Raw genomic sequence first — 21,787 nt, 5'->3', positions numbered from 1 at the left:
CCGCCGCTTCCGGTGCGCAAAGCGCTTCCGGGGCAAGCAGCGGCGGTCACCGAGAAGGAGGGGAAGGACGCCTTCCGGTGGAGCTGCGCCCTGATTGGGCGGCGGGGGAGGGGCTTCCGGCGCTGCTGGCCTCAGCGCCTGGGGACGAGGGTGGCGGTCAGTGAAGGTGAGAGCGGGGACCGGGGCCGGGGGGAGCGAGCGAGCGAGCGAGTGAGTGAGTGAGTGAGTGAGTGAGGCCGGGGGGGTGTTGGTGGTGGCTGGAAGGGGGTCCTGGGGGCGGGGACCGGCCGGCTGAGCCGGGGGGGGGGTGGGAGTGGGATTCCCGGGGCTGGGGGAGGGAAGAGGCTGGGGCAGGCCTGGGTGTCGGGGAGGGCCGGTGGAGGGGGCGTGAGGCCGCGGCGGGGCTGGGCCGAGGAGCGGGGCTCCGTGTGCCCCCTCCCGCCCCAGCCCGCACCCCTCGGTGCTGGCCTGCCCGGGCCGGAGCCGTCCTCCTTAGCCCCGCGGTTGCTGGGCCCTGCCCGCTCCCCCCAAGCCCTCCACCCCCCCAAGCGTAACCCGCCTGGTGTCATCCCCTCCCCTGGGCGCAGCCTGGAAGCATGGCGGGCCGCAGAGCTGCCATCAAGGCCATTGACTGGGCGGCCTTTGCCGAGAGGGTGCCTCCAAACCAGAGGGCCATGTTCAACGCCCTGAAGACCCGCAGCGATGCGCTGTCGGCCCGGTGAGTGTCTACCCCGCTCCTGCGCGTGGGGCAGTTCGATCCCTCAGCTGAACCGTTCAGCCTTTGCGGTGCTGGCTTGAGCCGGTGTCGGTAACTGTGGTCTCGCAGGAGTGTCCCGGCAGGCGTCAAAACAGGTCACCTTCAAGACGGCTGGTGGCTTTTTTTGGCAAGTCATGTTTACTTAATCCTCCCCAGAGTAAAACAATAGCTGCAATGTAAAAAAGCAGTTCTGTGAAAGCAGTTTGCTTTGGCATGCTCAAAACATTTTGCAAGCTGTGTTATTCTGTTAAATGCTGTACAAATTCATGAGTCTTCTCAAATCCTTCAGCATCCACTGCTTGATACGAATGTGGTTGGCTAGCGCAGTTAATATCGCTGATTGCCTCTAGCTCAGTATTGTGAAAACTGCCTAATCCTTTCTTACAGAGCTGCACCCAGAGGCACTATATAGCAGTCTGAAGTGGAGCAGGGCTGCAGGCTGAACTCTTCTTGTCTGTATAGAGAAGTCTGTTTCAAGGGCAGAGGGATTTGCAGAAATGGTTCATTGCTCCTTGTTAATGATGGACCTGAAAATACTTAAACCAAACTTAGCAGGCTCTGTTGATGACACTCTGGAAAGTAACTGTGGCAGAGAGCAAATGATAGCACAAGGTTACTTCTAGCGCCGGACGTGACTGCTGTCCTCCGTCTCTTTAGGTTGGCCGCCCTGCCAGAGAAACCCCCGACCATCGACTGGGCTTACTACAAGGCTACAGTTGCTAAAGCTGGCATGGTGGATGAGTTTCAGAAGAAGGTCAGTCTCTATGTCAGTTGGGTATTGCTCTTTGGAGGCTTAAATGGGGAATGTCTTTGGTGTTGAGAGGAGAACACCAGAACTGGCAGAGGTGATTTTGGCTAGCAGGTGCCCCAGCTTTACATCCTGCAGATTGGTGTCACTGATCTCGAGGAGGTCACTTCTTTCAGGAGGAAACCTGTGGCACTGTACAGTGAGAAAGTGGGTGAAAGAAAACTTGATAAATTATTTTGGCTGCAGGAGTGTATTCAGGTAGTGCCTCTCCTGAAGTGAACGTTCAAAGTATTTCTCTAACTCACTGAATGGAAGAAGGTGGTGGGTGTGGCTCTGCACACTGTGAAATGTGTAAAGCTAGTGGATGCTTGCAGGGGTTGCTATCCTCTTTATAAGCAGGAATTGAAAAGCACGAGTGAGGCTTTTGCTGAAGGGCACGGGGTGTCACTATGAAAGTCGGTGTGGTGGGTTGACCCTGGCTGGGCACCAGGTGCCCACCAAAGCCGCTCTATCACTCCCCCTTGTCAGCTGGACAGGGGGAGAAAATATAACAAAAGGCTCGTGGGTCAAGATAAGGACAGTTTAATAAAGTGAAAGCAAAGATTGCGTGCAAAAGCAAAGAAAAAACAAATGATGTTATTCCCTACTTCCCATCAGCAGGCGATGTCTAGCCACTTCCTAGGAAGCAGGGCTTCAGTACGTGTAGTGGTTGCTCCGGAAGACAAAAATGCCCCCCTTTCGTCTCCCTTTACTTAGTTTTTATATCTGAGCTGATGTCATATGGTATGGAATATCTGTTTGGTTAGTTTAGGTCAGCTGTCCTGGTTATGTCCCCTCCCAAGATCTTGGCCAGCCCCAGCCTGCCGTTGAGGGGGGGCAAAAATGTTGGAGAGACAGCCCTGATGCTGTGCCAGCACTGCTCAGCAGTAGCCAAGACACTGGTGTGTTATTGACACCTTTCTAGCTACTGATGCAGAGCACAGCACTACGAGGGCTGCTATGGGGAGAATTAACTCCATCTCAGCCAGACCCAATACAGTCAGCTTCCCAAGGCTGGGGGGACCCACTGACCTCAGATGGATCTGGGAACTTTGTCTTGGAGGAAATAAGTCTGTGATATGATAAGTCTTTGGTATTAGATTTTCTTGCTTCCTTACAATGTTGTGCTCTTTACAGTGCTGTGATGAAGGTGTGTAGTATTATGTCCTGGTGGTGGTATGCAAGTACAGAATAGATTGCTTTAAACTCACAGGTCAGCAGTGCTTCTTGTGAAGGACACGGTCAAGCTGCAGCGGTCAGTTTTAGAAAGCTCATTAACTTACATGGTTTTGAGCGTGTCCTAGGAAGAAAGGAGGGAATGTTCCCCTGCTGCTAGAGAAAATGACCCTGGTGTGAAGGATTTTTTCAATCAAACAAACCGCATAAAAAATTTTCTCTTTTGATTTACAGTTCAGTGCACTAAAGGTTCCTGAGCCAGTGGATACACAAACTGCCAAAATTGATGCCCAAGAGCAGGAAGCTGTAAGTGTTTAAACTGTTCCTTAATGCCGGGGTTGTCTCTGGCTTCTGTGAGGATGGGAAGGGGTGAGAGGGAAGGGATGTTCTGTATGTGCATCTGCACAGGCAGGGCAGCCTGAGCTAGAGCATGGCTCTGGTCTTCGCACATGTCTCTGGCTTTTGGCTAAGCAAGAGGACCTCTGCATGTGGAAGGGTTTGGCGTGCTCGGTTTTGATGAACATTCTGTCTGCTTACCTAGTGTAACGATGATGAATTTTAATGCCAACTTAAAGCATGGGGTTGCAGGCTCACTCTAGGTTGCGGTCTTTATCATAACTATATTCACCACATCCTCTGCTTTCCTGCAGGCAAAGAGCAGTGCTGAATATGTGCAGGCTTCCAAAGCTCGTATTGCCCAGTATGAGCAACAAGTAAGTCTGGACTTCGCTTAGTGAATATTCTCTTTAACCCAGCCTGGCACACACCTTGTTCTTACTTGTGTGTGCTTTGCTCTTTCTTGCTGACAAGTGACGTGTAACGTGTTTGTCTCTGCTCCCACTTCAAGCTTCAGAAGTTCAGAAGCATGATTCCCTTTGAACAGATGACACTTGAAGACTTGCATGAAGCCTTCCCTGAAACCAGACTGGACAAGGAGAAATATCCATACTGGCCCCACAAACCGATTGCTGATCTGTAAACTTGTCTGGAAGCAGTTTGTCTTAACAACTGTCAGACTCTATCATCTTTTAAATAAAGTACTTTCCCTCCTGTCTGTGGCTTAGATCTTAGACATGAGGTTGCAAGGTTTTCAGAAATGTGGAACAATACAGTAACTTGCAAACAGCCTGCTTTTCCTGGATTTTCTTTTCTACCTGTGAGCTTGTTTTTGTAGGAAGGACCAAGATCCCAGCTAGACCTGTTGATCAAACTCAGTCCTGTTGCACCTTCTGTAATGCAAATAAACTGTCTGTTCATCTGTGTAACCACACAGTGCAGGGAATGCAGTTCTGCCATTGCAGGCGAATAGTTGCTTGGAAGTTGAACATATAAAGCCTTTTGAGGTGCTGGAGTGCATTTAGTAGTGATCCACGATGCAGTGGGAGATATACCTCAGTAGTTCTACAGGCAGAGGTCTAGGGCTGTTTCCTAGGTTGGTTGTGATGGTTTAGCTGCAGCCGATTGCAAAAGGAGTTGAAGAAGTGTAGATGTGTTCAGATATGTTTAAAAAAAATTAATTAAAAGTTACTTTTAAATTTTTTTAAAACATCCCAAGTATCACCCCTTTAATCCTGGCAATCCTATTATTCTTTCCGTCCTGCTTTTCTGAATGATGCGGATCTCACAGAAACAATAGTACAAACACTTCAGACTTGCATTGTTTTATTTATTTATCTGAGGTGGAATTCTTAAAACCTTCCCCCAAAATGGAAACATCTCCATAAGAGAAGAAGGGCATTAACTCTCTCTTCTGTTGGTCATGTTTGTGGTAAGAATTATAGATGGGTAGAATGAAGGTATTATCCCCAGATTTCACAATTGTTTTATTCAAATAACTTGCTAGCCCACAGAATACTTTAAGAACATAGGTAGTTCTACTGAACTAGAGTACAAAGTACTAAGCATGCAGATCTCATGCCCTGTGGGGTTGTTTTTTTAATTTTTATTTTAGGCAACTGAAAACTGCAGCTCTATGAATCGAGCAAGAAAAAAATTACAGTGGAGGGGTTATAAGCAATACAATGGAGAACAACTGAACTAGCACTGCGCAGAGCTGATCTCTAGCTGCTCCATTTTACAGAAATAATAGCAAAAAAAAACAGGGACAGGAAGAAGTGACTGTAGAGAAGCACCTTCTCCAGAACCAGCAGAAATGGGTCCTGCTCCTGTGGTTGCCAGTGGGGCTTGGCTGGCTGCCTGCTTTCCTGGGCCTTCTTGGGAAGGTTCAGCAGTTGGGTGCCTTCCTTGGCGAGGTGTTTCGTGGTCTGCTTGGTCATGGCTCTCATCGCTGGCTTGGTGTGTGCGTCTGCAAAGAGCACATGTGTCAGTATAGGGGGTTTGGTGGGTGACTACCACGACTGATCCTGCCTGGGGCACTGGTTGCCCTGAGGAAACCCACCCTCGCTCAAACGAACCTGCAGTAAAATGCACCGAACCTACGGGTTTAAGAGGTTACGGGTTGCTTTACCTTGCTGGAAGCTTCCGAGAACCTTGTCTAAGCGCAGGGATTTGTGCTGCTGGTGCAACAGGAAGAAGGTGTCTAACACAGCCATGATCATGAGCAGGAAGGTGCCTAAGAAGAATACCACTGCAGAACAATACGAAAAGAAAGCAAGCAGTTGATAATTGGCATTGTTTTCTTGGATGTAATCCTGTCTGCGTTCAGTTGCCTGGTGGGGAAGGGGGGAAATTTTTAACTCCAGCAAGCTGATAAAGCTTAGCTGTTCATGACTTCAGTGTTCATGAATGCATCCATAAACATCCAAAGACCTTCCTTAGGGTTGGTACCTGTGAAAAAATCAGGTTTTATTCAATAAAGATGGGTACCTATTATGGGTGGTTTGTTGGAGGAAGTTGGGAGGATGTTGTTGAGAATCACAGCTAACATGGAGCTGCCAAGGATGATGGCAATCTGGAAACTGATCTTCTCCTCGAGAGAGCTGGGTCCAAACAACACAGCCATATCCAGCAGATATAGGGCGCACGTTGGGAGGATCAGGTTCAAAATATACAGAGTGGGTCGTCTCTCCATGGAAATCTGTTGAAGAGGGACAAAATTTAGGTGAGCAGGAGGTAACTTACTGTGTTGGGCAATGTTCTCTAACATAGAAAATTATCTTGTTTCATACTTTTTTTTTTTTTTGGTGGCAAATCAGTGCAATATATTATGAAAGTACTGCCATACCACGTAGGTGACCACAGAAAATTCTTCGTCATCCAGCTCTTCTCTGTATTCAATGATGCTCAGGTTGGTGAACTTCCATTCTCCATCAGTTAGGAAGTAACTCTGGCTGTCTTTCATCATCTCAGCTGGTGTCCGTTTTGTCTTCATGACAAGGTCTGTTACTGCTTGGGCAGGAGGCAGAGGAGGAGAGAAGTTGCAGAATTTAGGTATTTATTAGAGGTCAGTTATTTCCCCTCCCTCTCCCTCCCAACCAAGAGCGTGTGCAGATGGGGAAATGCAACGGTTCTTGCACTGCTGGGGTTTCTTAGCCCATCAGGGAGAACTAAAAAGGACTCTGGTGAAGAGACTTGGCTGGACCTCTGGAAATGTGGATCAGGGGGGAAATTTCTGGTGAATTAGGACAGTTGTCCTTTGTGGGTGGGAGCTGGAGGCTTTCGTGTCACCTCTGCTTATTTTTCAACCCTTCCTGTTGGGATGATCTCTGACTGCAGTTTGGATCCCTGAAGCTGTCCTTAATTTCCTCTCTTTTCCATGGCTTTCAGGTATGTTTAAAGATCAGTCCTGCAAAATTGTATGTGAACAAGTAGCCTTGTTGCAGGAAGGCTCCTAGTCTCTTGGTTTGTAGAGACCAGTCCAGGGGGGAACTTGCCACAGAACATCCAGATGCTTCCAGAGATGTTGCTGGGAAATGTGCCAAAAGAGAATGACAGTGTTTTAGCTCATTGTCCCTGGTGTTACACCGCTAACCCAGCGTGAGAGTGTGGTGCTGCCAAGGGAACCGAGGACCTAGCCAGGGTCCATCTTATCTATTCCTCCTCCTGCAAATTTAGCCCACCTGTGGTAAAACTCAGATTGCTGCTGTACCTGGGTAGAGGAATGAAGCTACGCTCAAGTTGCACGTCTGCGTATCGAAGGGAAACTTGAAGATCATCAAGCTGCACGTTAAGGTGACCTGGAAGGGCTGGCTGGATGTGAAGCTGCCGTTGTGCATGATGGCCATATAATCCAAGTTTGAGTTTTGTCCGTTCACTCTGGAGGAAACAAAAGCGGAGAGTGACCGAGCTCCAAGAGGCCGCATCGCTCCTCAGTCCCACGCAAGGCTGGGCTGTAAGCATCCTTGCAGGGCAGGCTCTGCGCCGTCCGTCACCCAGCCACGGGATGTAGCGGTGAGAAGAGGAAACCTGGGGCTTGAAGAAGGGCTGTTGGGTGCCTCTGGGCTAAGGTCTGTAGTTGCTCTGCACCTCCTAAGGAAACTCCTTCCTCTCTCCTCTCTGCTTCCCACTCTCACCAGGGGCCAGGGCTCATTGCTGGCTCATTGCAGGCTCTGCTGTGCTGCAGAGCTGCCTCTCTCCCTCCTTCCCCCCGCAGCCGAAGAGCTAGCGGCGGTGCCCATCCCTCTGTCAGACCCACAGTGCTCTGTCCAGTATCTTACAACAAACTGCTAAGGCGCATTTCATTCCAAGACGTTGCCGGTCTCTGCTGCTTCCTCAGCTTTAACTACAGCCCAGATGGGACATTCCTGGAGGTGTTACAGTATTACAGAGCCACAAAGTGCTTTGTATAAACTGTGGTCGCCATTAATCGAGGTTCTTGGTTACGGAGAGCTCATGGGAACAACTTTTAACCATACGAGTTTATCCCATTTCCTACAATAATACCAACAGTTTGCTTCCTTGTATTTCTCTTAAGCCAGTGGATAAAAATCAAAGGGGAACCTACCGCTCTAAAATGAAGACGGTGGGAGACCAATACGTATCCGTGGGCAGAATGACTTTGGAAATGTTACAGAAATCCTGTGGGTCCCAGGTTGCAAAAGTGTTTTCCCACTCCTGGGGGAAGAAGTTGCAGGAGAGAAATGAGTGCCAGGCTCAGCACCACAGGAGAAAAACACTCTCGAGGGACCTACCAGGTTCAACACGAAGTAAAAAGTGACTGTCTGGAGCTTTTCGACCTGGAGAAACAAAAGGGAAGATATTTAGCTGATTTTCTTAGGTACATCCAATGCAGAGCCCAGAAGTTCTCCCCTGTCGCTCTTGCAGTGGACAACACAGATTGCAGAAACTCAGCTCAGGAGGAGAGCGCAAAGATCTTGGTCCTACAGCTGAAGAGTGGGAGTGTACGGTCCAATGGTTTGGGAAAAAAAAAAAAAAAAGATTATTGTTAACATTTACATGCCAGTGTCCTGCAAATGCATTGCTCAGTTCAGGCACTCCACAGGTTTGTTTTTAGAGCCTGCTATAAAGCAGGCTGTTTGTCTGAACCTGCCTCTGAACTTTTTTCTGGAAGTAGGTGGGAGAAAATACTCCAGATCTTCCAAAAATGCTTTCAAACAGCAGAAAGCTGAAGAAGTGGAAGGGGCTGATTCTCATCCCCATGGCCTTGCTGGCCCAACCCTGCCTGGCAGAAGACTCAGACCCCAACCTAGCAATCACCCAGTTTTCTGTTATAAAGACTCAATAGGAGTTTTGGGTCCTTACCACGGAGAGAATAGCCACAAGCATAAAATCCATCTTCACTTCCACAGGCTCCTTCAAGTCTGTCTTGGGCAGTATGTGTGCATGCAGCTTGCTGTAAGAGGAAATGTTCAGGTACTCAACAACATCGTAGTAGGTGCAGAGGTACCTCGGAGCAGCCCCTGCTAGAAAAAAAAATTCCACTTGAATCAGAAAAGGATCAGGCAAGATCTCAACCTGTGAGAGAGAGGTGTACCAAAAGAGAAAGGGTATGGACCTGTGGATGTGAAAAACATTACTAACACAGGCGGATCCCTTCTCACATGGATGAGAACAGAATTCCTCAAGGTTTTTCTATCCCTCTTGAACTTACCTGTCCCAAGAGAAAAGGTAAGGATAGCTATAAAAGCTCGCTGCATTGTCTCCTGCCTCCAAATAAGGAGGCAAACAGTACTGTGTGTCTTATGAACAGTTCCAGGACACGTCATTTGTTATGTGGAAGTTGATTTGATATTTATTAATGAGGGACGGATATTTTGTAAACAGAAGCTAGACTTTTTATGTATTTATTTGCATTGGAAGGAAGGATTTGCTAATGGTTTGATGCACTCAGCTGGCTCTTGGGAGCAACCTTTAGTTGTGGTAAAGGAAAAATAAGGTCATTAAAAAAAAATAATCCAACAATTTGAGGGAGAGGAAAAGAAAGGGCCCATCTCCACAAAGAAAAGGCAAGGAGCCAGAGCCACTCAGAAGCAAATCTTGTCTCATTTACAGGGCTGAGAGTCTGCTGCAACCCCACTGAAATGGAATAGGAATAGTGAGAAGTGCTGGGGAGGCGGGGGAGAGGCTGTTCTCCTTCGAGTCTGGTTCTGCTCCATAGCAGCCCAGGCTGTGGAAGTTAGAGTATGTCCTCATTTCCCAAAGCACTGAGCCTTTCACGCACTCACTGAGTTTCTGTTTCTGCCTCCTTGCTGATCTCCTGTGCTCTTGAGGTTCTTCCCCAAGTCCTCACGGTTAAGATGAAAGGCTCAGAGACTTTTTTTTTAAATCTCTGTTTATCTTTTCCTCAGCTGCCCTCCTCTCCATCACTGCCTATTTTTTCTGCTGTGAATCCAGTGATACCTCCAGGTGCTCGAAGTGATGTTTCCCTTGCAGGGAAGTGGCTCCAATTCTTGTGTGCTCGGAAAGTGCCGTCCCGCTGGGACATCATAGATGGCACCTTATTACTGTGGCCTCTGGTTGTGTCTGAGGTAGGAGGTGGGAAGCATATGGGCCATAAGACAGGGTTTGAATCAGACATGAGGGGCAGGAGGAGAAATAGGGGTGACCGCTGTGCTGGGGCTTGAGGGCTGAGTCGGCTGTAGGAGCTTATGCTGGTGGGTGACAGTGTCACTAGAGGTGGGACCGTGTTGAGCCCCCAGAACAGTGTGAGAGGCGACTTGGCCTCCAGCAATCCCTTATGTCTGCCAGCAGCTGGTGGGATGTGAGTTCACGGGAGCTGCGAATCTGTCCTGTTGCCCTGTAGACTTTTGGTACCCACCGTGGTCTGTTGCAGCAAGGTCCTCGGCTCCCCAACGTCCCTCCTGCAGCAGCTCGCCGTGGGGGGCAGAGGAGGGAGGGAAGCCGGACCCGCATGGCACTTGCGAGTCTGACTGAGGCGATGGGATGACTTGGATGCTCAGCGAGAACCCAGACTGCGCAGCACCCTGCTTCTGCCTCTCCCCAGCAAAGCACCCAAGCCCCGGCTGCGGGACTGTCCCCCGGCTCCAGCGCGGCAATCGCAGACGGCAAGTCTCACGCTTGATTTCCCCACGGCCTGGTTGCAGCAACAGAGTCCTTCCCCGGCCATGTCTTCTGGCGTCCCACCGTGCCCCCAGCACCCGGGGTGCTCGGGTGGGACCCGGGGGGCGGTGGGAGCGATGCTGGGGGTTGGCAGCAGCGCTGGGGGGGCTGCAGCACCAGTGACCGCGTGGCCTAATGGATAAGGCGTCTGACTTCGGATCAGAAGATTGAGGGTTCGAGTCCCTTCGTGGTCGGCTCTTTTTCCTCTCCCCCACTTTTAAACCGGCTCCAGCTTTTCCCACTTCTCCCTTCGCGCCTCTTCCCCTCACGGGGGGGGGTGGAGGGAAAAAGCAAACACCGGTTTAGGTCCCGTGCCCCCCTCCCTCGCCGCGTCCAGCCCGGCTCCTCTTCCCCCTCCTCTGGAGCCCGGCGGTGATTCCCCCCCGTCCGTGGGTTACACGCGCGACCACGTTGTTCCCCCCCCCGCGCAAAGTCCCGCGGCGCGAGCGGGCGCCGGGCTCGGGGCCGTTCCCGCGGGCCGGGGCGCGCGCCCTGCGCAGCCCCAGTGGCCTAATGGATAAGGCACTGGCCTCCTAAGCCAGGGATTGTGGGTTCGAGTCCCATCTGGGGTGAGCCCCCTTTTAGCCGGTGCCAGCCCGGTTTCCGTGCTCCTTCTCCCCGTTTTAGTGCCGCCAGCCCCGCGCAGCGCTGCCGGGATTTCTCCTGCTGCTGTTGTTGCCCGGCGGGAGCTGGCTTTGGCTGCTCGGCGGGAAGACGCTCCCCATCCCCAGTGGCAGATGTCAATTAAGGAGGTTAACGCACCGGGATAACCCAGAAGCGCAAATTAAACAACCCCGCTGAACACGGGTCTGTGAGCGCAGCCGCTGAAGACAGAACTTGCAGAGGGGGAGACTGAAGAGGGAGGTCAGAGTGGGCCATGATGGGTGTTTTGGAGCAGAGATATGCCCATGGCAGCTCCAAGCTTCCTCGCTGTGCCAACAACTGCTGTACCCAAGCTGTACACGATGCTGTTGGGATGATGTGGTTATCTGCTCCCGGCCAACAGTCCCAATGTAGATCTCATGAAAAACAGAAGCAACGAGGAGCAGCTACAAACTGCCCCAGGTTCCAGTACAAAGGCAGGTGCTTTATCCGGCCCGTCGTGCGGTCCCAAGTGCTGAGTGCTCAAGCGAGGCTGTTACTGAGGGAAAAACAACCAGCTTTTGCCTTGGGACCTGTTGAAAGGATGGTTTTTGGAGAGGTGTTAATGAAAGGATGGTTCTGGCTGCGGCACAGGCATCTTTCAAGGTGTCCCAGAAAGTGCAAAAGCAGAGCAGTTAAAGCTGTTTATTTAGCCTTGTCTGGGCAGAGCTGAGTCTGTGTTGGGTCAGGGCTGAGCAGGGAATTTCAGCTGCATTTTTACCCTCTCCGGGTGCTCCCTGTAGCATCAGCTGCATCTGACCCCCAACAAAAAGCCAATTGATGCTGGGGATGACTACTTTGCAAGCGTCATGCAAACCTCTTCCCGGAGCAGGACAAGCTCTGATGGGAAAGAAGCTTTACTCTGCCAGAAACCGCATCTCTGCGAGGGGCTGGTCACTGGGGCCATGCAGTTTGGTTGTGCTGCCCTGAGACCAGAGTCCTCCACATAAGTACCTTTGGGATAATGCCCTCTCAGGTTTGTTGCATTAAAAAGCTGCTTGGAGGGTCTTTTCCTACAGAGTTAATGGATTTTAAAAGGCGGCTGCGGTCAGGTTGATATCACACTAGTAAAACTGAAAGTGAAGTTTCTTTCTAAGTAATTTTTCTCTCAGGAGTGGAGGAAATGACTCTGCTGCCTGGAAAGCAGCAAACCTGCTGAAGCCCTGGGCGCTGGACTGCCAGCAGCCCCAGGAAGCCAAGCTGCAGGTCCCTGTGCCACTCAGCAAAACTTGCCTGCTCTGGAGACCGGGGAAAGGGGCTAACGGGGTGTCTCCAGGCTGGTATTACCTGGGACTAGTTGACTTCCACCTCTTTGGGTGACCAGCTTCAGGGCTGCGATTGAAAGCATGGCCACATGGCCAGAGAACATTTTTTGTATCCTTCTTACGAGTTTGGATAGCATCAGGTGGCTTTTGGGGGTATTTGAACACTTGGCTTCCTTCAGGCAGCACTTTCTTTGCGTCTTCTGGAGATGCCGTACCTGCACTCCCGCTGGGCTGTCCTGGTGGCAGCATCGTGAGGGGCCTGGGCTGGTTCACTGTGTGGTCAGAGGGACTTCCATCAGCGATGGCCTCGCTTGGGTGGCACCAAGTATTGTTCTTGCTTTTTCTCTCCTCTCCTCCCTCTGGAGCGCTAAGCCTCAGACAGCAGAAGGCTGAACCTGTGCTGCTCCGTATGAGTGGGAGCATCTTTGCTGGCTGGTGGGTGAGGACTAGGGTGCAGAGAGGGAAGAAAACAGCCCCAGGGGAGGTGCCGCAGTGACACATGACTTTCTCAGGGCTGCAAATTCCCTGGCGCTGGGCAAGAGCAGGCAACCGCTGCCGGCAACAAGGAGCTTCCTGCAGCCCTGCCTGCACCCTGGGGTAAGACCCCAGGGCCAAAGGACTCTCGGCCATGGGGGGCTCGGACCCTTGGCCCCCCAGTCCACCATCAGGCACCGGATCCACTTGGCCATGCCATCCCCACCACACATCTGGCTTGGCGCTGCCCGCTGTGCCCCCCCATCACACCGGCCTCTCCCCACCTGACACCGCTGGGATTTGCACCCGACACCCCCTGTGCCCCCCGCGCCTTGGCGAGATCACGGGGGGTGCTCAGGATGGATGGAGCTGGGGCAGCTGCTACGTGCTCTGGTCTGTCTGCTGGCCGCTGCCACCCACTGTGCTGGGAAGCTTTGCACACCCGCAGAGCACAATCGCTCTTCTCGTGCAGCCCTTTCTCTCCAGCACATTTCTGTTCAGCTTTTGTTTGATGGACACATCAGAAAAGAGACACCGGTTGAGCTGAGCTGAACGTACCCCAGGAACCAACTTGTCCCCAAAAACCGCCCACGGCTGTGGAAGAGGTTAAAATACCTTCCTGCCCTGTGGCGGGCTTTGGGAAACTTTTTTAGGATTAGATGAGAAACACAGGTTTAGGGGAGAAGCCAAGCTGCACTGGGAGGAGAATGCAGAGGGTGTTATTGATAATGAACAGGAGCTTAACGAGGCCTGTGGTGTTTCTCTGTGCATCACACCATTATGCTGTAGCAGGGCTACATTACAGCGGGTGCCCATCACCAGTGGCTCATTGACACTGTGACCATCACACTGAATGCTGTCATGGGAAAGGATGAGTTGTCTCCAGGGTCCCAGCTGTCCCTCTCCTTCTTCCTCCTCAGTCATGCCTGACCCTGGGAGTCAAACACGCCTTCCCTCCTGCTTACGGCTCATACACAGCCTCAGCTAGATGTGATGGTCTTGACTTCGCCTTTCCGTGGGGATGTGGCAGGGAAGGCCTGGACTCACATACCCCCGGCAGCTGGAAGGTGAGGGTGACCCCAGCTGCTCTGTGTTGGGGGTGTCTCCTGGATGGTGTCTGCACTTTGTATTTTGGATTATATTTATGTTCGGAGTTGCTGGCATCCTCAGCAGCATGGCTTGAGCGGTGGGCAGCAAAGCTGGTGGCAGGAGGGGAATGTCGCCACTCCAGCCTGCAGTATTCCTGCACGGGACGGTCTCCATCAGCACATACAGGGTAAATTGAGGCTGGGGGGGGATGTCTATGGTGACCTACTGGCACCATGGGGGGTCCCATGGAAGGAGGGACACCCCCCCCCCCCCCCCGCTCATCCCCATCGCCAGCGCTAGGCCAGGAGGAACAGCTGCAATCCCAGGAGGGATGGGAGCATGGGTGATGAGCAGGAGGTGGCAGGGACACCCACGGGACACCCCCCCCCCCCCCGTGTGTGTCACTGTCCCCAAGGCAGAGTTATGGGGGACCACGTGGCCTAATGGATAAGGCGTCTGACTTCGGATCAGAAGATTGAGGGTTCGAGTCCCTTCGTGGTTGTTTTAAAGCCACGAGAGATGCTGGAGTCATTTAATTTCCCCTTGTTACTGGATTGGGGGGACAACGATCGATACCCCGTGGGGTGAGAGAATCCCCGGGGGTAGCAGTGGGGCAAAGCTCGAGGGAATGTGCCCGTGCTGGGGGCAGCTTTAGGCTGGCATCTGCCCTACAAGTCTCTGGGGGGATTCGTGTCCCCGGGGCTCTGCCCCACTGCGGGGCAGCAACCCAGGGCACCCTGTCCCGGGGGTGAAGGCGAACCGGAGCGGGGCGGAGGCTGAGCCCCAGCTGGGGCCCGTTCCCGAGGCGGGGAGGGGGGAATAAAAGGTCGGGGGCGGCCCGGGCCGTGGCTTTTCACCGCTGCAGGGAGCGCCTGGTGAGCTACCGCGGGGCTGGGCCGAGGCATGGGGGTCTGTGTATGTAAGGGGGTGTCCCCACGTCGCCCCTCCCTGTGGGGCACTGCTGCAAGGAGCCGGGGTGGGCAAAAAGTGGCTTCCACCCCAGGTGGGACTCGAACCCACAGTCCCTGGCTTAGGAGGCCAGTGCCTTATCCATTAGGCCACTGGGGCCGCGCAAAAGCTGCCCCCCCTCCTCCGCCCCGCACCCCCCCCTCCGCGCTTTTTCCGCGGGGGACCGCAGCAAACGGCCCCGTCGCTTGGGGCGGGGGCGGCGGGGGGGGTGGCTTATTGCACCGAAAACCAGCGGTGGGCACCGGCACGTCCCGCCCCGCCGCCGCGGGAGAGCGGGACGAGGCCGTGCGGGCGGAGCTGGGCCCTTCGCAGGGGTCTCCAGCCCCCCCTCGCCCCCACCCTTCTCCCCCCCCACCCCGCCGGCGTTTCTGGGCTGTGCACGGAGCCGATGCTGCGCTGGGCGGTTTTACTGGGCGATGGAGGGAGGAGAGCTGCGTGGGTTGGCTGGGACAGCGCTGCCTTGCTCTGGGGGACGTGCAGTCCCGGGGGGGGGGTCTTCTCGGGGCTGTGTTAGACTTCCCCCCCCTTTCCCACGCACCGTGGCCACGCTCCCCTCTGGCCATCAGAGAGTTAAGTTACGGTACCAAAAATACATTTGTATGCAGCCCCAGTGGCCTAATGGATAAGGCACTGGCCTCCTAAGCCAGGGATTGTGGGTTCGAGTCCCATCTGGGGTGACTCTTTTCCCTTCGGGGGATCTACGCCGCCTCCTGGTGTACCGCGGTTTGGGGGGTTTGTTGCTGCGGTTAGGGGCGACTCAGTCCTTTCTGGGGCACCCCCCCGGCCCCTGGGTCAGGAATCTGGGGGTTTTTGGTGTAAAAACAGGTGCAATCTTGGAATACGCTTTTAATCCCCGAAATGTCTAGCTCCTCCGAACCCTGGTGTCGTGTGGTGGCTCCGAGGCTTTCAGGAAAATTTTGCAAATCTTATTGTAAAATCTGGGGGGGGGGGGCCTGAGCAATAGGTGATAGGTGGCAGTCAGGTCTCCTGGTCACAGGGGGTCTCAGTCGAGGTTGTTGCTGTCCCCATTGATGTCTGTGTAATGACTTTCAGTGTCAGAAATAAGTCTGAAGCAGCGACAGCCCTGCTTGCTTCTAAGGGCCAGGGCACAGCATGGAGCTGCAGACCCCTTTGCCTGTGAGAGGGGGAGCTGGCAGGCCCCCCCCCCCCCCCCCCCCCCATGCAGAAAGCTTTAGGCAGGATAAAACAAATGTCTTTGCTCTCCTGAGCTGGGCAGGGTGCGCTCAGAGGTGGAGGCAGCTGGCCTGGGTCAGGGTTTCCTGGGAGGGATGTCAAGATGCATCAGTGTGCTCCTGCACCCCTCCAGGCAGCCCGTTTTGGGTAGAATGTGGGATTTGAGCTCTCTGCTTTTTGCAAACGTAAATGCTGACCTGGGCTGTGTAAGGGGAGAGCTCAAAAGTCCCCCCCCTTCCAAAGGGGAGCAGGCACTGGCTGGAGCAGAGCCCTGCACACCTTGCTGTGCCCCAATTAAACCCCAGGGACCAGCAGAGAGCACTTTCCTCTTTTATTTGGGTTTTTGCCTAAAACAGAACCACCTCTCCTCACCCCAGATGGGACTCGAACCCACAATCCCTGACTTAGAAGGCCAGTGCCTTATCCATTAGGCCACTGGGGCCCTGTGAGAACATGAAAAAAGGGTAATTTCATTGTCTTTGAGACACGCTTTTAGTGCTACCAGAGAGCAACTGCCTCCTGCCAAATTCCTGCCACGGCTTTAGGTTAATTTAGGAAAATGACATGCACTTTTTTTGGTTAGGAAAAAAATCAACTAAAATGGAAGGGAAGTGCTTGAAATGGTGAATACTCTATTTGCTACTTAGATATGCAGGATGTAGATATGTACTCTACCCCTTCTTTCCCCCAAAATCTACTGCTGTTTTTGTGTTCAGCAGCAGAGGGTGCTCTCATAGAGCAGAGGTATGGATGAAGGACACAAAGTATTAAAAAAAAAAAAAAGTAGCTGACAAAAATCTGAATTTTTAGTTTCTCTCTAACATGAACAATAATTTTTCTGCAAAATGATTGACATGTTGTCACAGTGTAACATTAGTTTCAAAAGGAGTTGTTAAATGTTTTTATTTACACTTTCAGACCATTTTTATTCAATATAGCTCATGAGTTTTGCATCATCTACAGCTGCCAACGCCATGTCTTTAAAAAGACAGTATGCCAAGGACTTCGATCTCTGCTGTTCTCAGTCAAAGTCTGCCTTCCTGCTCTGTTTTATATTTGAGTGTATCTTTTTCTGTCGTAGTCGTTCACGGTTCATTTTTTCCACCCTAAAACAAAATGAAAAGATCCTTTAGTGTATAAAGAAACCATTTAAATATTCAACTTTGAGCACAGATATAATGTAGATTTGATGAGCCAACAAATGTCCACAGATAGAAAAAAGTCCCTGTTCGTAGGATACTACCCAGGAAAGCAGTTAAAGTCTAACAGACCAGTGATTTTTTTTTTTTTTTTAATAAAGGAAATCCAAATGAGTATGAAGATTGTCTAAAAATGCTGCAAACTAAATCATGTAACATGATAATCTGAATCCATCTCAAATAAAGGCTATTTCCATAAAGATACCTCTCTATGAGCTTCTGTGTTGTCTCCTTAGATACCACCTTGGGCTTCTCGGTAGCCTCCGTGACCATGGTTCTGATTTTTTCTAAGCAAATCGCCAGATTCCTCATTTGGTAGCGACTCTCTTCAGAGTTCACAATCAACTCACCAGCTCGGTTTATCTTATTCCTGTGCTAAAGAGGAGAAAACGTGATGTGATCATTGAAACCTTGTTAGACTTGTCACATGCTGTCTGAAAGTGTGACATTTAAACTGTGGCTGGAACTGGGGGGAGGGTAGTTACCATCGATGCCATTTTTTGTCTCACAGCTTCTGGAATCCAGTCTGCTGACGCCAGGTGGAACCGAACTTCTGCCTTGGTATTCACTGGGAGGAAAAACAGGATCTTTTTTTCAATGTAATGGCTTGCCTTCCTAAGTTTTATGAAACAATTCAGCCTGTTCACTGCTGGCTTTGAACATAGGATGATTCCAGTGTTCATTTCCTGAAAGACTGTAATTTTTTTCTTGCTGTATTTTTGAATACCACTCTACAAGAGAAACTCAAAATTTTTATGGAGACTGTGTCATGGTATTTGCCTTTCTAGAAGCTACAAGATTTATTGCTGTTGCCAGTCACTACCTACCTTATTTTTAATGGCAATGGCAGAACAGGAAGTATTTTTAGTTTGAGTTAAGCTGAGAATTTATTGCACTGTGAAGCTTCAGAATCCAGGTGGCTTGTTGTATGTTTGATCAATGAAAACAGATTAGACAGAGGTGGTGTTTCACGTGGCGTGTGTAGCAGCAATGATACCAGTAAGAGTGTTTCTGGGAGAACCAAATACGTTACCACTGGTCTCGAGCACTACATAGACTTAAATGTTGTGTTAAAATGTAGGGTAAGGATAATGAAAAATTAGCATCGGGCAGCACAAGGATGCTCTTTAACTTCCAATTCTCCATATTTTACCACAAAGTATAGAGGAACAACTGAAGACTGTGATTTTTCCTTCAAAGTGGGAGAACCTCCTCCTCACCTTTATTGACGTGCTGCCCCCCAGGGCCGCTGCTCCGGCAGTAGGACACGGTCAGGCGAGCTGGAAGAGAAGAACAGCAGTGTGCTGACCCGGAGACTCGTCCCCAGCTGGTTTTGCAGCGGGGAACGGGGACGATCCGGGCTGCAGCACGCAGGCCTGAAGGACGCCTGTGACTCGGTTGTGCTTTTGCTCAAGAGTTCAGCTCTGTGCATTGAGCACGGGCCCCGCAGGCCGCGGCCTCACCCACCTCCGGGCGCTCAACCGGGACAGGCCCAGCCGAGCACCCTGGTCAGGGTCCGTTTTGGTGGCGGGAGGGGTGGGAGACTCACCCAGGGGGATGTCGAGGGCGGCCGGCTGCGTCTCCTCCTGGAAAACACGGCGGGGTGCCCGCGTCAGGCGCTGGGGCGAGGCCGGGGGGAGGCAGGGCCGCCCCCGCCGGCACTTGGCACCCGGCCCCGTTCGCCCCCGGAGGCCTGGGGCTGGCTGGCCCCGCCCACCCGCGACGGCACCGCCCCTTCTGCTCAGCCCCGCCCACCCGCAATAACAGCCCCTTGGGCTAAGTCCCGCCCACGCGCGATGGCCCTGCCCCTTGACATAACCCCCGCCCACCCGCTTATGTCACTCAGGCGCTAAGGCCCGCCCCACGCCAAGCCCCGCCCCTCGCTTGCCTTCTCCCCCCCCCCCGCCCGCCCCACTCACCGGAGCGCTGGCGGCGGCGTCGCCGTCCTGCCGCGGCGGGTACAGCTTGTCCAGGCTGTAGACACTCCGGTACTCGGTCTCGGCGGCGGCCCGCTGCGAGAACCGGGCGGCGAGAAGCCCCAGAGGCGGCCGGCACAGGCCCCGCAGCGTGTGCGCCGCCATCTTGGCTCCCCCGGTGCGCCACCTCCACGGCGTCCCCGCGGAAACGGCGGCCGCGCGCCGCGTTCCGGGGCGGGGCCTACGGGGACAGCGGGGCGGGGCGCTGTGGGGGCCGGGGGGGTTGTGGTATATGGGGTATATGGGCTGTGGGGGGGTCTGTGAGGCGTGTGGGGTGTACGTGTGGTCATGCGTGGGATCTGTGGGGTGTATGATGTCTGTGAGGTCTGGGGCTGGCGGGGGGTGTGGGGTCTGGGGGGGGTTAAGTGGGGTGTGTGGGGCTCCGTGTGGGGGACGTAGGAGGTCTGGGGGGCATATGGGGTCTGTGGGATGCTGGGGGGGGATGTAGGAGGTCTGGGGGGGGTACATGGGGTCTGTGGGGTGTTGAATGGGAGATACAGGAGGTCTGGGGGGGTGGTTATAGGGTCTGTGTGGCACCTTGTGGGGGAGGTAGGAGGTCTGGGGGGGTATATGGGGTCTGTGGGGTGCCGAGTGGGGGATGTGGGGCATCTGGGGGGTATATGGGGTCTGTGGGCGCTGAGGCAGGCCCTGCTGTGGGGGGTGGTGGGTGGTGGGATGGCTGGGGACGAGGATGCTGGGGCGAGGTGGCCGTGTGGTGCCCCTGTGTGACCCGTGGGGGGGCATGGTGTGGGGTGTGGGAGGCCCCGGGGTGGGTACCAGGGGCTGGTTTGGGCAGGTCATTTCCAGCTCCTCGTGGTGCGGGCAGCGGTGGGGTACAGCACGCTCCTGCCTGCACGCCACAGCTTCGTGAGCTGAGCGGTGACGGGTGGGCGTAAAAGTGAAGATACATCCAGCATTTTTTATGTACTGTCTAGGTTTTGCACCTGGAATGTTTCAGATTTTTGTCTTCTCAAGAGTACTAAAAAGTGATATATACATGTGTATATATATATAATTTTTTTTTTTTTAATGCTGATACAACAGCACATACGTGTTTCCAGGTCTGTCAGAGAGATGCCGAGGTGGATGGGGGATGCAGGGGAGTGAAGCACTTTTGGAAATCCTTCAGCTCTTACTCCTGTTGGAGCTGTCAGGTTGGCTTGACAATAAGGGCGTGCATTCGAGAGGGGCAGGGATTGCTATTTCTGGCGGCAGGAAAATGCACAGGCAGGGATGGGGCTGTCATTTGCTCTGGTGTTTTGACAGGAGCTGATGATCTTTTGTTTAAAACTGTGGGTGAAGTAAAATGGGTGTTTCAAAGCTGATATAAAGACCATGTGACTGAGGATCTGAGCTGGGTCCCATTTAGATAATCAGTGCAAAATCAGGAAACTCAATCCTCAGGAAAGGAGCAAGTCCTGAACATTGATGGTTGGTCTGTCCTGACTGTGGCTGAGCGGAGCTTGGGGGCCAAGGAGGGCTCCACACTTTGTTTTAATTGAATCTCCATGTCCTGGGGTTCTTCTGCTCTGCTTTCTCTGTCCAAACTCAGCTGAAAACGGAATGCTTTAAGGAAAAAACCAGAACTGTCAGAGACAAACCATGCCATCTGGTGACCTTAATTTCTAACAGTGAACAGGTAAACGTTTGTGATTTGTAGCCAGAGGGATGGGTAAAATATCCAAAGCAGGATGACTCATTTTACCAACTGTTGTCAAACATGTCGGCGTTGTTACTGTGCTGGTAACACACACCAAGGACGATGTTGTTGTGTGGTGCACGGAGGGGCTGGGAAAGGAGCTTGAAGATCACACAGTTGAAGCCAGACCCATCTAAAAGGACATTTCCCTGGTTTTTCTTCATTCCCATGCTGTGTTGGTGGATGCAGGTGTCCAAAGAGCCTTGGTAAAAAGCAGAATGATCTCCACTTGGATGGCTGGAAACAGCTCTCCCTGGCAGGCAGGGCTTGGGATGACAAGGTCTTTGGCATGACCCAAGGGGAGCCAAGTTTTTGACATTTAAGCTGGCGAAATGAACTGCGTCAGTACTGATGCTGGCTTAGAAAGCAAGCTCACCCCATTTGGTGACAGTGGTCACTGGTGAGTAAGAGCTGTAAGGAGCCATCCCTGAAACGTGATGCAAAAGCTGATGTGTCCAAGGAGCCTGTTGCTCCTTGTGTGAGTGAGGGCACAAGCCATTAATGTAGGAGCAAGTCGGGACTTAGAGGGACCTTCCAGAAGGTCTCAGCTCCTGTAAGAGAGGGAAGACTGCTGAATCAGGACATTTCTTTCCCCATGAGAGTTTCAGATCTGTAAAACCCTTGAATTTGTGCTTCAAGTGGTCCACCCCTATTTGTAATGATGGGTGCTTTTCTGAAGGGTTATTCAAACTGGTGGTAAAGAAAGAAGCCGGACTAGATCTGATGGAAATGCACTTATCTAAATGTCGTCTTTCAAATTCAGCTTAAAACTGAATCCTTGACAAGCTGTGCCCTTATTGATCTTAACGGTGTGAGCTGAATAGGGTCATTGGTTTTGCCAAATTCTGAAATTAATCATTATTTCCTATTATATCGTACTTTTTCTCATCCATTTTAATTGCATGCAGTGTTTTTTTTTCTGTCTTGCATCATGGCGGTGTGCTATTAAATAGCTGCTGCTCACTATTAGACCAGTTTCTGTGGTGAGCAGCGTGGTTGCTTAATACTCTCTTCTTACCTCTTAGTGGAGTTGTGTAGTTTTCCTTGGTGTTTTCAAAGCAATTTGAAAAGTTTAGATTGA

General features: G+C 52.3%; 2 protein-coding genes and 6 non-coding genes across 9 annotated transcripts; 5 read left to right on the top strand and 3 right to left on the bottom strand.

The window, feature by feature from the left end:
* The first annotated feature begins 16 nt into the window (after positions 1–16).
* Positions 17–3,845, top strand: ATP5PD (ATP synthase peripheral stalk subunit d). Of its 2 annotated transcripts, none has more exons than XM_052807753.1 (6): positions 17–166; positions 588–718; positions 1,415–1,511; positions 2,955–3,026; positions 3,371–3,433; positions 3,568–3,845. In XM_052807753.1, the coding sequence occupies exons 2-6, from the start codon at positions 597–599 to the stop codon at positions 3,697–3,699; spliced, it is 486 nt and encodes a 161-aa protein (XP_052663713.1). In that variant the 5' UTR covers positions 17–166; positions 588–596; the 3' UTR covers positions 3,700–3,845. The 2 variants fall into 2 exon arrangements, with proteins under 2 accessions (XP_052663713.1, XP_052663714.1); XM_052807754.1 differs by having other exon boundaries at positions 66–166; positions 550–718.
* A 6,475-nt stretch (positions 3,846–10,320) lies between these two features.
* TRNAR-UCG (transfer RNA arginine (anticodon UCG)) lies at positions 10,321–10,393 on the top strand. The gene has a single exon. It is a non-coding gene; the product is annotated as a tRNA-Arg (tRNA).
* Positions 10,394–10,698: 305 nt separating this feature from the next.
* On the top strand, positions 10,699–10,771 carry TRNAR-CCU (transfer RNA arginine (anticodon CCU)). Its single transcript has one exon. It is a non-coding gene; the product is annotated as a tRNA-Arg (tRNA).
* Positions 10,772–14,098: 3,327 nt separating this feature from the next.
* TRNAR-UCG (transfer RNA arginine (anticodon UCG)) lies at positions 14,099–14,171 on the top strand. Its single transcript has one exon. It is a non-coding gene; the product is annotated as a tRNA-Arg (tRNA).
* A 493-nt stretch (positions 14,172–14,664) lies between these two features.
* TRNAR-CCU (transfer RNA arginine (anticodon CCU)) lies at positions 14,665–14,737 on the bottom strand. Its single transcript has one exon. It is a non-coding gene; the product is annotated as a tRNA-Arg (tRNA).
* A 505-nt stretch (positions 14,738–15,242) lies between these two features.
* TRNAR-CCU (transfer RNA arginine (anticodon CCU)) lies at positions 15,243–15,315 on the top strand. The gene has a single exon. It is a non-coding gene; the product is annotated as a tRNA-Arg (tRNA).
* An 886-nt stretch (positions 15,316–16,201) lies between these two features.
* Positions 16,202–16,274, bottom strand: TRNAR-UCU (transfer RNA arginine (anticodon UCU)). Its single transcript has one exon. It is a non-coding gene; the product is annotated as a tRNA-Arg (tRNA).
* Positions 16,275–16,705: 431 nt separating this feature from the next.
* Positions 16,706–19,142, bottom strand: MRPL58 (mitochondrial ribosomal protein L58). The gene is made up of 6 exons (XM_052808988.1): positions 18,951–19,142; positions 18,581–18,617; positions 18,252–18,311; positions 17,517–17,599; positions 17,237–17,406; positions 16,706–16,938 (listed from the first exon to the last, which is right to left on the bottom strand). Exons 1-6 carry the CDS (start codon positions 19,110–19,112, stop codon positions 16,854–16,856), a joined length of 597 nt encoding a protein of 198 aa, XP_052664948.1. The 5' UTR covers positions 19,113–19,142; the 3' UTR covers positions 16,706–16,853.
* Positions 19,143–21,787: the final 2,645 nt, after the last annotated feature.

The sequence above is a fragment of the Harpia harpyja genome, chromosome 14 (genome assembly GCF_026419915.1).
Source record: "Harpia harpyja isolate bHarHar1 chromosome 14, bHarHar1 primary haplotype, whole genome shotgun sequence".
NCBI lineage: Eukaryota > Metazoa > Chordata > Aves > Accipitriformes > Accipitridae > Harpia > Harpia harpyja.
This window is presented reverse-complemented; position numbering and strand designations above follow the sequence as displayed.

Excerpts from the sequence above, each read along its gene's own strand:
- ATP5PD (XM_052807753.1), top strand. The coding sequence starts at position 597 with ATGGCGGGCCGCAGAGCTGCCATCAAGGCCATTGACTGGGCGGCCTTT. Across the intron at positions 719-1,414 it reads AGCGATGCGCTGTCGGCCCG|GTTGGCCGCCCTGCCAGAGA; the intron begins GTGAGTGTCTAC and ends CCGTCTCTTTAG. Across the intron at positions 3,027-3,370 it reads ATGCCCAAGAGCAGGAAGCT|GCAAAGAGCAGTGCTGAATA; the intron begins GTAAGTGTTTAA and ends GCTTTCCTGCAG.
- MRPL58 (XM_052808988.1), bottom strand. The coding sequence starts at position 19,112 with ATGGCGGCGCACACGCTGCGGGGCCTGTGCCGGCCGCCTCTGGGGCTT. Across the intron at positions 17,600-18,251 it reads GGGGCAGCACGTCAATAAAG|TGAATACCAAGGCAGAAGTT; the intron begins GTGAGGAGGAGG and ends TTTTCCTCCCAG. Across the intron at positions 17,407-17,516 it reads GACAAAAAATGGCATCGATG|CACAGGAATAAGATAAACCG; the intron begins GTAACTACCCTC and ends TCTCCTCTTTAG.